The sequence below is a fragment of the Aythya marila genome, assembly GCF_965140915.1.
Source record: "Aythya marila genome assembly, chromosome: 3".
Taxonomy (NCBI): Eukaryota; Metazoa; Chordata; class Aves; order Anseriformes; family Anatidae; genus Aythya; species Aythya marila.
Window position 1 is genome coordinate 62,003,166 of NC_139044.1, and position 12,489 is coordinate 62,015,654.

General features: G+C 37.4%; 1 protein-coding gene across 2 annotated transcripts in view; it reads right to left on the bottom strand.

Moving 5' to 3' along the window:
• MDN1 (midasin AAA ATPase 1) overlaps positions 1-12,489 on the bottom strand; it is a 94,345-nt gene that overhangs the window by 56,771 nt on the left and 25,085 nt on the right. For both annotated transcript variants that reach the window (XM_082755594.1, XM_082755593.1), the window contains exons 23-38: positions 12,331-12,482; positions 11,489-11,667; positions 10,932-11,140; positions 10,255-10,401; positions 9,305-9,446; positions 9,030-9,164; positions 8,805-8,943; positions 7,733-7,871; positions 7,509-7,639; positions 5,847-5,991; positions 4,688-4,817; positions 3,895-4,125; positions 2,975-3,172; positions 1,376-1,584; positions 740-862; positions 30-227 (exon numbers count right to left, since the gene is read on the bottom strand). In XM_082755594.1, the coding sequence (XP_082611720.1) occupies positions 30-227; positions 740-862; positions 1,376-1,584; positions 2,975-3,172; positions 3,895-4,125; positions 4,688-4,817; positions 5,847-5,991; positions 7,509-7,639; positions 7,733-7,871; positions 8,805-8,943; positions 9,030-9,164; positions 9,305-9,446; positions 10,255-10,401; positions 10,932-11,140; positions 11,489-11,667; positions 12,331-12,482 (2,607 nt within the window). The remainder of the gene's footprint in view (positions 1-29; positions 228-739; positions 863-1,375; positions 1,585-2,974; positions 3,173-3,894; positions 4,126-4,687; positions 4,818-5,846; positions 5,992-7,508; positions 7,640-7,732; positions 7,872-8,804; positions 8,944-9,029; positions 9,165-9,304; positions 9,447-10,254; positions 10,402-10,931; positions 11,141-11,488; positions 11,668-12,330; positions 12,483-12,489) is intronic.

Here is a 12,489-nt window from a genome sequence, read left to right on the forward strand (position 1 = left end):
TAAAGTTTGAATCAAACAAATAAGCTTGCCTGAGTAAATCTATTAAGAAAGGACTTGGGCAGACCCTTTCTTCCACCTCCTTGTCTGTATGGATTCTGGCATCCAAAAATCTTAGTCTTCTTGTGCTGTACGTGAAAATTCATTCCCAATTCGGGAACATAAATCTCTGCTCTGTGGTCAAAGCAAGCATTTAGCCCCTCTAATACAGACTGAGAAGCCAGGTTCAACTGAGGAAAGAAATAAAGATACAATGTTAATGCTCTACAAAACACTTTCTCACAATCTCTAGACAACAGGCTGAGATATACTAAATATAAAGTTAAATTTCCTTGCTGTTCCAGTGCTGCCACATGTTATTATTACCTTCCAGCTAGGTTGTTACTACACTGGAGCACCTAAACTGCATCTAACGCTTTCCTTATTTGCATATGTTATTTCTGTGTTTTCACCACAATGACAAAACAATTCTCCATTGTAAAATCTGCATTTTCAAGATGTTTCTTCTGAACTTATGTTCATACGTTTGTGACATACAAAAATCTCTCTCCCTCTGCAGTCTGGATTAAAGATCGCCTCCAACCAGGCACAAGATGCAAATAACTAAAATCAAGCAAAATTAATTTCAGACACCAACCCTGCCAGGTATTTGGGGTCCTACATGCCGGAATATACCCTACATAACAAAATCAAGACTTTTGCTCTCTTGGACTATTCGTTTGTGCACAACACTTTAATTTACCTCATCTAATACAATCCAGTGTCCAGCCTTTAATGCTGCTAGTAGTGGTCCATCTCTCCAGGCAAATTCTCCTCCCCTCCCACCTTCAACAGGCAAGTCTGTCCCAAACAAGTCTGTCACATCCTTTGGAAGTAAAGAATGGCAAAAGAAACAATTACAAAACTGCAAACAAGTTCAAAACCAAGCATTGTTATCTTTACCTCACATTTTATCCCTCTGCTTTAAATATTGCAGAAGTACAAAAAAAGAATAAATAATTAATAAATACAAGCAGTATTTGCAAGATGCTAAAAGCTACTATGTTTAGCAACAGAAAATTGAACTGGAACAACAAGAAAACCTACAAAGAGCAAAAAAGCACCTTCAAGTTGCTTTCAAGTAACTTTGCAGAATCCAAGCAAAACATAGGAGGCAAAGATACACATTTTCACTTGCAAAGAACACAAAAATTTGGGAATTAGTATTCACTCACATAAGCTGTTCTTCCTCATTTCCCCCTTCCCCTTAAACCCTTTGACCAAGAGGAAAACACTGCCATTTCAGATTCAGTGCCACAGTTGAAAGAACTGTGCTTTAAGTAAAACAAAACCTCCCCCACCATAAACACTAAGTTACAAAGATAGTATTTTATTCTACCGTCTGCTCAGACAGGTTGATTCGAACAAGACAGTTTCCTGAGGCCTTTGCCAGGGCAGCTACTAGACTGGTCTTGCCCACACCTGGTGACCCTTCCAACAAAATAGGTTTGTTAAGCTGTAGTGCTCTCAACAGTCGCTGAGCATTCACTGCTGTAGTCCCAGCATTTAGAGCATAATCCGTAATGCTATTCCTTTGAAGAACAGGGCCTAAAACAAAGGAAAAGAAAACCAGGAACAATTAAGCCAGAATATTTTTACTGGAGCTGCTGACAATGTGCTTCTGAAAGAGGTCATTCTATCTGTTAACTGCTGATCTTATTACAGTAAGCAATGAGAGATCAAGCTTGTAAATTATTCTCAAAGATGAGGCACATATACTTTCTATTTGACCCACAGCAGTGACTGTGGGACTACGTGCCCATATCCACTTGTTTATGTAGTAGTTTTCAAACAAAAAAACCTGAAAATTTAGTACTGAAGAATTCTGTTCTTGCACTTCAGACACCACGAATCTAAAAATCAAAAGCAGCTTTTCAAAATTTGGCACTGAAGGATACAATTCAGACATGTTATACAACAACATATTAATCTGTTCAATATACTGTCAGTTCTGCGAAAGAGTACTTTAACTGAAGTATGCTACTAAGCACATCTTTTCTTTCATTTCATTAGGACTTATAATGAGAGAGTACTGAGCTTCTCGTCTGTCAAATTACAACCAGTATAATGCACAGGGACACCACTCCCCAAATTCTGTAATACAGAATATTCATTGCTCAGGTTATAAATGATATTAATCGCCTATTCATTTTACAGATCTTTAAACCTGTTTGGTATGAAATAGAACCTTCCTTCTCTGATCCCTAGTGACCCAGAAGAAACTAAGAAATTTCCAAAGAGCATTACCTTGTACAATTTTATAAATGACTAACACAATCCATAGTACCAAAATGTTCAATGATGAATGACAAACACAGCACTAGGAACACACACTACATAGCTCAGTATTACCAGAAATCAGACAGGTGAACTTTCGAAAGTTCACAGCTGAATCTCTAGCACTTTTTGGTCCCCTCACTGTATTTTAGGAGCAGAAAACAGTATTTGGATAGTTCTTCTTGTGCTGACACGTGAGAAACTGAAATGCAGATGTTAAGTAACTTTGTAAAAATCACAGCCAATCTTTGAGAGGATATAGCGAGGCAGAACATTGGAGTTCTGGTTAGAATTGTACCTTGGAACGCAAGGTCCAGAATGAGCTGTAGCTTTAGGCTGAAGTTAGTGGATGTTCTGACCATGCAAAGTGACAGAAAACTATAGCTCAGAATTAAAGATGCTTCATTACACCAAAAAACAAGTTTACTAAAACTAGGCTACTAACTAGTCATCTTACGAAGTCAAAGGAAGCAATTAACAGACACCTTAACTGCAATTATCAAACTTAGAGTCAGAAAAGCCATTTTCCTAAACTTTAGAACAAACTACCAACTGTTCTGTAACAGTTTAAGCATCCTACTTAGATATAGTTACTAACAGAACTATAGGGATTTAAAAAAAAGCACAGAAGAAATGTCCACCCACTCCCACAGTCTCTTGCCTCTTGGAATGAAAAATGGGTCAATTCCCATGAAGTCGTCCATCCACACAAACTCCTTCTCCTTTGTTCTGTCATAAATCTTTAGTTCGTTCTTCTGATAACCAGTCAGCTCAAGGAATTGACTCATTTTCTCACATAAGAATGCCAGGCATTTTTCTCGAGCTAATAAAGCTGTATCAGCTGAGCAGGATGTTGTACCTGTAATTAGGAAAGTAAGTGTTCTTCAGAACCACAACTAGGCACATTTATCTAATGACTAATGAGACTGAATTCATTCACAGATACCCATTTTGCACAGAGTTGTTTCAGGTACATATTTGGTGCTAGTACTGAAAGCACCAGCAAGCAAAAGCACTATAACAGGGAAACTGTTCCATGAGCAACAGCAGTAAGGACATTTTATTTCAAAAAGTCTTTTTTCTGCTATCACTATCATCCTGATCCCTTGTTATAGTTTCCCAAACCTTCCCCTGCATTTCTGGTGGCTTTTCACTTTTCCTTCCTCTTCCCCTCTCTCCTATTTACCAGCTGGACCAGTGGAAAACATACAGAGATGAGTTCTGAGCTACGCCCATGATACTGGCTAGTAGGACCATGCTAGCCTCCGGGCTGGGGGAGAGAGAATAACGCATGGTCATGCAGTTAAATACTGTATCATCATAGATCACTTCAGAAGACTTGATAAAACACACATGCTTGCTTTGCTTATGTGCTTACCTTTGAGATAGTACTACTATCTGCAATTTACTTAAACTTGCTGTATTATACAATCTCACTATTAAAACAAAAAATAACAGGATATTGTCAAATGAAAGTGAAAACGTCTACCCTAAGCGTTACCCAAAAATAATTTTGTCTGCATTCCAAACATATTAATACAAATAACTTATTTGTTACCAAATCAGTGCTGAAAGACTTACCTGATCCTATTCCATCAATGTACACCAAACACGCAGCATGGACAAAAGACATCATTGGAGAAATATAAAGATTATGTTCGTTGGCAGAATCCATCCCTTCACCTTTTACCATGACATTCATAAAATTAACCCATGATAAGATGTCTCGCACGCTGAGAATACACTGGCGACCAAACTCTTGGTTAGTCAGCCATTCAACGAAGTCCATCATGAGCTCTGCTATGTCTGCCCCTGAAAAAAAAAAGTTAAAAATTAATGCAATTATCAAAAGAATTTTACTGGTCAGATCTACTACATTGTCCCATAATAAGAACTGTTAACAGAGTACACACAATTGTAATCCATGAATGTGGGTAGGTACTCTACTCCCTAACAGGCATGATAACCAAAGAGCAAATTTATGCCTGTGCTATGTTACAGATCCTTTTAAACTCAAGTACAAAGACAGAGTCAAGTGAATATCAACAGTGAAGCTTCTGGCAGAGAACAAAATGCCAGCTCTTTCAATAACCTTACATTGAGACTAAAATTTGGCACTGAGGGGCTGGGGATAATTCAGCTACCTAGTTGGTGAGTTAAATAAATACTGTCTTGCTCTTACTTTTGGCTAGTCACAGAACATACGCTATGAAGGAAGCACAGAGTCCATAATATTTTGTAACTGTCCCCAGAGAGAAGTGTACTTTCAATAAAAGGTACATATCTGTGTAAATTCTGAGAAAAGTTTAACAGCAGTATATCTTTTTTTTTTTCCTTAATAATGTTTTAAGTCCAACACACAAGAAATACCTACCTTGACACTTCATTCCAGTCAGAGACAATCCTGGATGAAGATTGTGTTTTACAATCTGTATCAAATCATCACGGCCATTGCTTTGTGGACACCATATCTCCGTAAATCTATTGCGCAATGCAGGAGAAAGCTGCAAACAAGAAGAACTACATAGCAATTCATTTCACACTACATCCCATTTTACAGTGCCACTTTTTAGATAAAAATTTTGAGTGTGTGTGGATTTTTAAAATGTCTAGTAGTGGCATCAATCCAGGATCAGCTGGTAAATGAGAAAATTTGAAAGAATATGGAACAAAAACAAGCTGGTTTGCAAGCACCAAAGCTCCATTCCATTTCAGGATGTGATGCATCAAACAATGGCTATGTAAGCTCTTGTCCCTTTGCTTAAAGGAATAAACTAACATAGAAATTTACCTTCAATTACAACTCCTTTCTGTAATTCCTCTTACTCTTGCCTGAATTAGTGAAGCAAATACATTAGCACAAATGCAATGCAGAAATAAATCCTTTTTATTGTTTTACAATGAATTAATTTTGTACTGTAGAAACCATCTTAATAGACTGCCCATCTTCTTTTAAGTAAAATAAAGCTCATTTCTTAGTCCTAGGTCACAGTATCCATTAAAGGTGTTTTTGTTGTTTTGTTGTTTTTAAACCTGGCTTCTAAATGACTTAAAGCAGAACATCATAAACTGATTTTTCCCAATTATTGAGAAAGGTCCTCATGAATATATTCATATTCACTGAAAATGAAAAGATGACTTCTAGCTGACTCTGAGAAGTATTAAAGAGAATAATCTGCTATGCAACTTCACACTACTCGAGACTCATGTTAGAGCTAGATTTGCTTGCTTTATGAGCCACATTTCTCGGACTTGAAATATTCTGATATCAAACCTACCTAGGGTATTTAGAAGCCTTAAGTTTTCTTCGACATTCTGCTCAGTATTGACTCACTACTGTAAAAATAATAGTACACAGTAGTGACAGAGAACAGATGTATCCTAATCCTCCTTTAGAGCTGTGAGGCAGACTCCAACCAGAAAGCACAGAATGACAGAACTGGGATAATGCATTTTTATATTGCACCTCTATCACTAAACAGTTAATATGACCAGAAGATGTATATTATACTTCCAGTCGCTTTGACATTCACCTCTTTTTTCCCAAAGTCACCTCCTGGGTTCATGGTCGCAACGATACGAAATTTCTTTCCTGCAACCAACAGCTCTACTTCATTATCCTCATCATCTTGACCACCTTTTTCAGCAAGTACCAACGTCTTCTCAGCTTCAAGAACACTAAAGGGAAGGTTTTAAAAAAAAAAATCAATTTTTTCATACTTCATTTGAAATTGTTTAAGAATGAAAGTCACAAGAATTGGCCAGATTAAACACTCATTGGTCCAGAAATTGTATTTAAAAAGCAATATAATCTGTTTGTTTTTCCTAATTGCAAACTTTTTTTTCCAGTCAAAAGGAAACTTTACCCAACTTCATTGAAAAGGTTCAGCTGAAGTGATTCCTCAAATAGACTTATCTAATGTATGTAACTCACAGCTCTCCAGTTTCCAAAAACAATGGCAAAATGCATGTTCACAGGATCAGATGAAGAAATCTGCAGTGATCTAGATCTCCCTATGCTGAATCTGTTTTGACTGTGACAGTAACAAGCAAGTCATCTCCTTGTCCTTATCTCAACCCACAACCTTTTTTTCATCATATCTTCTCCTTGTTTGGCTGAGGAGGTGGAGTAAGAGTGTGAGTGTGTGTGTGTGGTGCTTGGCTACCTACTTGTGTTAAACCACAATATGAAGATAAGTGAACTTTATGAAGAAAGGATAGCTGCAACGATACAATGGAAAAAAGAAAAAATAGACGAATAAATCTAGTAACAGAGTTTGGATATGGCGGAGAAAACACCTGCTAATTAACTCAACATAAAGGATAACTGAAAAAGACTAAAAATGAGAAATACTTCTGCAAGCAGACACTCAAATGTGCATTTTAAGATTTTTTTTTTTAGGAAAAAAGTAGAGAGAAAGCTAGATTCTAGTATTTGAGAAGATGCATCATTTTCAAGAACTCATTGACAATCTCAAAAATTAATATTGTAAACTAGCGATTTTGCTTCTAGTTTTATTTTCCAGCTTGCCTCATGTTGTATAATGTTTTTAGATACTGTTCAAACTGTTTTAGTTGAACTATATTTTATATTGTTCATTTCTTTATTTAGGGACATGAGCTACAGAATAACTATAGCCTCTCATCATCTTATCTTTGTCCGTATAACAAAGACAACAATTAGTGTGCAGATCAGTCTGTAACAGCACCATAAAGCCAAACAAAAAGCAACAGCTTTCACTAACTAAAACATTCAAAACAAACATTACCAGTACCAACACATCAAGCAAACCTATACATATCTGCTTTTCAATCAAATTATCTTTTACTTTTCTAGGTAGAATACGACTTTGAAGACTTCTGCAAGACAAGGCGGTTCCATCTTGTCTTACCTTAGTTATAATTTCAAGCAGCAAAAATTGTCTAAGAATTACTATGATAAAAACTAGCACCTCTAACAGATGGATGAATAAATAAATAAATAAAAAGCAAACTGGCACGGAAGTTGAAAGATGAACAAGTCTAGAATCACTTGTGTCATTCTTCCTTTCAGCAAGAATTACATTATTAAGAGAGCAGTTCGACTGGGCCAAGAAACAAGCATGCCTAAAAAGCTAGATTTACCCTGCTCGAGCTTGTATGATGCTTCACTGAGGATACTTAGTACTAAGCACATTTAAAACATACCAACATACCTGTTAAGTCTCTCTAGAACAGAATCATCAGCTAAAGAAATCTCATCAAGCAGAAAAAAACCTTCTTGTTTCATTGCTAAAACAAGAGGTCCATCACACCACTCAAACAGTCTAGAATTATCAGATTCCTCCTACGAAATGGAAAAGAAAGTGAAAAGTTATTTATAATTGTTACTTTTTGCTTCCATGGTCACAATACCAACTATTACTGATGCGAGACTAACCTGGTCGTTTGACCTCTGTCTGACTGGCCGCAGTCCTCCCAGGAAGTCTGAAGTCTCCATGTGCAAGTGGCAGTTCACTGAGTATAGCTTCTGATTTGTTAACGCTGCAAAGATCTGACAAATGGTAGTTTTACCACACCTGCAAAAAAGTCATTTAATTGAAAGGGCAAGAGTAAAAACAAAGCTCCTTTTGGCCAGGATTCATACTTTCCTTGAAGATCTATGAGGTAAGGCCCTCAGCATGCAAATTCCCTTCTATTCCTTTCCTTGAGATAAACGAATGGAAGGTGAGGCCATTATTGGCACAACTGTTGCTGACTTGCACAAGACACATTTAATTAAAATTTAAATCAATATCTGCACTGATGGATTTCTACAGGCTCAAAAGCAAATTATTCCAGCCTGCCCCTACGAAGCAGTCTGAACATTTCAAGTGAACTGGAGATACTATCTGTCTGGATCATGCCTAAGTCTGAAGAAATAAACTGCTGAGTACCCAGAGTTCCCATTTTGCATAAGATACTACTTTTCCCTTTTCTGGTGTCTTCCTTCCTTTCTCTCCCATAAAAATCTAGTCCCTAAATTTAAAACCAGCACAGTAGCAGACAGTACCTATTTTTATGACCTCCTTGAGAGCAGACAGGAGTGGTGGAAAAGAAAGAAACCTCTACCACACCTATGTTCTCTCCCCACCTTAAGACATGCAACATGCATGTGCTCTCAAACAGCAAACTGCCACAATTCCCCCAAATGGCTTTGCCAGTGACACACAGTAAGATTCTATAGGGCAACTTGTAGAAAGCAGAAACAAAAGACAGTCCCTTTCAATTTTACTACTTTCTATATAATTTCTTTGTAGTTACACACAATGAAGACAATCCTGTTAAAGACTTAGGCTGAAAGATGTGATTGCCACTCCTCAAAAGGTACTGTGGAAAACAGCAGTTGCAATTCTGCCATGTCAGAGGCTTAAATGTCCCAGATCAAAGAAGCACTGAAGCCTACTTAACCATTTTGCATTGGACTGAGATGCTGCCCTACAAAAAAAATACATCAAAAAAAGCACAGTTACCCAGTGTCTCCCACCAGCAGTACTGGTTCACCAAACTCCAGGGCTCTTCCCACCAAAATGGCAAGTCTCCTCATCCCTTGAGTCCAGACAACGTGGTTAAAATCTCTGCCCATCACTGACATCTGTGTGGAGAATTTAGCTGCACAACACAAAGCAATCTGTCAGCTTCAGGCACATCTAGAGGACTACAAATACTTTTTTTTTTTTTTTCCCTAGGAAACTCACCCAGTAGCTTTTTGACGCTTTCCCCTGAGAAGAGAGACTCAGGATATATTTTTTTCTTGAAATGCTTTTCAAGGACTCTCTTTATAACATCCACCTCCTCTTCTTTCCTAACTCTGCCTGCCAGAAGCATAAAACCTATAAAACAAAGGAAGAGAAAAATCAATTATTACCAGGTTAATAAGCAACAAAATATATACATACACTTAATAATTGGGGCTAGAAAGCAATTCTGCAGAGACACTTTAAAAAAAACTGAAGAAAGTAGCATAGCTCACCATCATTTGCTAAGTGCTGAAGCCAGTCGTAATCCTTTTCCAGCTGTTCTGCCAATCTGTACCTTTCACCCCAACGGAACAGATCCCGCAAGGTAATGAACCCATGCTTCCCAGCAAAAACTGTTGAACCTCTGCGGTAAGACTGTCATAATAGCAAAACATGAGACATTTTTTCAGGAACTTGTCTGACCGCTTTAAGCAAGATTAATACGACATTCATTCAAACGAGCTGTATGCAAAAAAAAAAACAAAACAACCCAACCCACAGACCCAAATTACTTATATGTAGGCAATTTGCTAGGTACTCAGGAACAAAATAATATAATTAAGTAGTAAGTAAAAATAAGAAAACAGGTACATGGATTAAAACAAGATCCAGGCAAAAGATTAGGTTCTATACCAAAATGGATGTTAGCACTTCTAAGTTTTACTTTACTTCAATATAGAAAAATAAACTAAGAACACCCAGTCTAGAAAGCTACAGGAAAAGCATGCTCTGATTTGTGCTGCTGCAATTGCTTTAAAATATGAGATAGTTTTAGCTAGTTACTAAGTTTTAAGTGTTTGTAGGAGTATCAGAACACAGCCCAAATTGTCACTTAAAAATAGTACCAAATTTAGCGTGGCCGAACAACTGCTACAAATCTATTATTACATTTTCCACTCAGGCCAAAGAATGATTTTATACTTTAAATCACAAGGCCTTCAGTTATAAATTTTCTTGTCACTGTTGTTGCTGCTAGCCTTCTCCCAAATCCAATATCACCTTCCTTGCTTCTTTATCCTAACCACTGAATTACTTTAGTTGTGGATTATCTTCACTCAGTTGTGGTTTTACATCTGCCAGTTCACAAGACTGCCCTCCAAAAGGGATCTGTACTTAGTGCCAAAATACACCTTCTACAAAAGGCCTGAGAAACGCTTTCTACAAAAAGAAGAAAGACTCATACTTGCAGGTCTAACATGACTTTGACAAGCTTGCTGCAGTAAGAAGGCGGCAAACTGCATCGCTTGTGCAGGATGGTTTCCAGTTCAGCACTTGGCAGTTCATCAAAATGCAGTTCCACAAAACGATTTCTAAAGGCTCTAGACAAAACCTAAAATGAGAAAATGTTACTGCTTGAACTTTTCCTTCAATATCGCTTATGTTACATACCTTTTCCTTTATATCTTAAGGAATATGGTTAGCCCCATAGTATGCAAATTAGCATACACACAAATGTAGGAAGAAAGCATAAGAGACAGTCTAGGTAAGGACAAGACCTTAAAACCAGGCAATAATTTAAGTCAAGTCTCTTCTCCAGCACTCTTGAACAAGAAATGTGGCATCAAATACAACATATTTGAACTCCTCATTCAGTAAAGCACTTAAATCTCAGCTATTCAAAATGAATTAGAGATTTAGTATCTACAGAACAAGCATCTAACCCGAACAGAATCCAGTTGTACTGGAAGTCATTCCACAAACACCTCAACCCTGTACCTCTTGAGAGTTTCATATTAATTCTGTACTATCCATCAGAAAGTTTTCACGTTATACGTCTACATTTAAGGACTCATTTCTCTAGAGTTGGAGTTACTCAAAGACCTAGAGTTGGAGTTACCCAAAGGAAACGATTACACAGACCTTCCTGCCACCGTAGAGACCTGGAGGATTCTGCGTAGCAAACAGCATGAAGCGAGGGGCAGCTTTGACAACTTCCTGAGTCTCGGTAATGAACAGCTCCCTGTTATCATCCAACAATCGGTTGAGAGCTTCCAGAACATCAGTGGGTGCCAAATTCAGTTCATCTAGTACAATCCAGTAACCCTTTCTCATTGCATCTATGAGAATGCCTTAAGAGGGAACAAAGTATTCTAGTTAAAATCTAACAAACTAAACCAGAGCAAGCATTGAGACAGTTTTAGCAATGAGTTTTGACTCGGTATAAATATTAATTCAGAGGAAAGCAACAGTATTAAGTCATTTGATTACTTTCTTTGTTATATGCAGTAGGACAAGTAGCAATGAGATAAAAGTGAACTCAAAAATTCACTGAAATTCACATGACTATCATAGGCAAATACTAGTAACTTTATAGAAGGTCCTCTCTCCATTGTGATAAAACAGGCACATTGGGCAGAAAAGAAAGCAAGCACTGAAATAAGACATGAATTTGAAATGAATGTAATATCCCCACTCACCTTCCTTAAACACCAACTTCCCAGAGGCATCTGATGTGTAACAGCCAATATATTCCTGGATGTCAGTATGCTCGTGATTGTTAATCCTGACACAATGGTTCCCAGTAGCAGCAGCCAACCAGCGAATTAAACTGGTTTTACCAACAGAAGTCTCTCCTTGAATCAGTACTGGATGAGTCCTAAAAGGTACAACCAAAACAGCAATTTAAAAGCATATATCTTCCTCATATACAAGGTAACAGCATTATTTGGAATTAAAAAATTTCCATAGATCCTTTTGTAACAGCATTACCAAAATACCATGATTTAACTCATTTTGAATTTCTAAGATCATATACTAAAATGGTAACATAAGTAACTTAACCCCCAAGTACTAACTGCTACCCACAAAGTTTATTGTGAGGGTATTGAGGCCCTGGCACAGGCTGCCCAGAGAAGCTGTGGATGCCCCATCCCTGGAGGTGCTCAAGGCCAGGCTGGATGGGGCTTTGGGCAACCCGGTCTGGTGAGAGGTGTCCCTGCCCATGGCAGGGTGGGGTGGAATTAGATGATCTTTAAGGTCCCTTCCAATCCAAACCATTCTGTGATTCTGTAAGTTTTTTAATGACAGTGTGAAATAAGCAGGTCATTCTAACTGCTAATTTCTAGATTATCACTTAAATAAAATTCATTATAGCAATAAAATAGTTTAAGAAGAAAATAGCTATATAAATTCAAATCAGTGTATAATGAAAAGTTAACTATAAAAGGAAAATGGACATTACTAAGGCTAAACAAAGACTAGGTGACACAATAATATTTAACTTTATACTAACAGAAAAAAACAAACAACACAGACATACCCTGCAGACACAACTCTGACAATGTCTTTCAGATTAAGCTTAACTGAAGGGGTTAGCACGTAAGTCTCATCTATCGTAGGTTCTTTATCCCCAGCTGAAATCCAGTATCCTTCTATATTTATAAATTTTTCTCCTTGGGGTTTTGGTATTTGCTGAGGA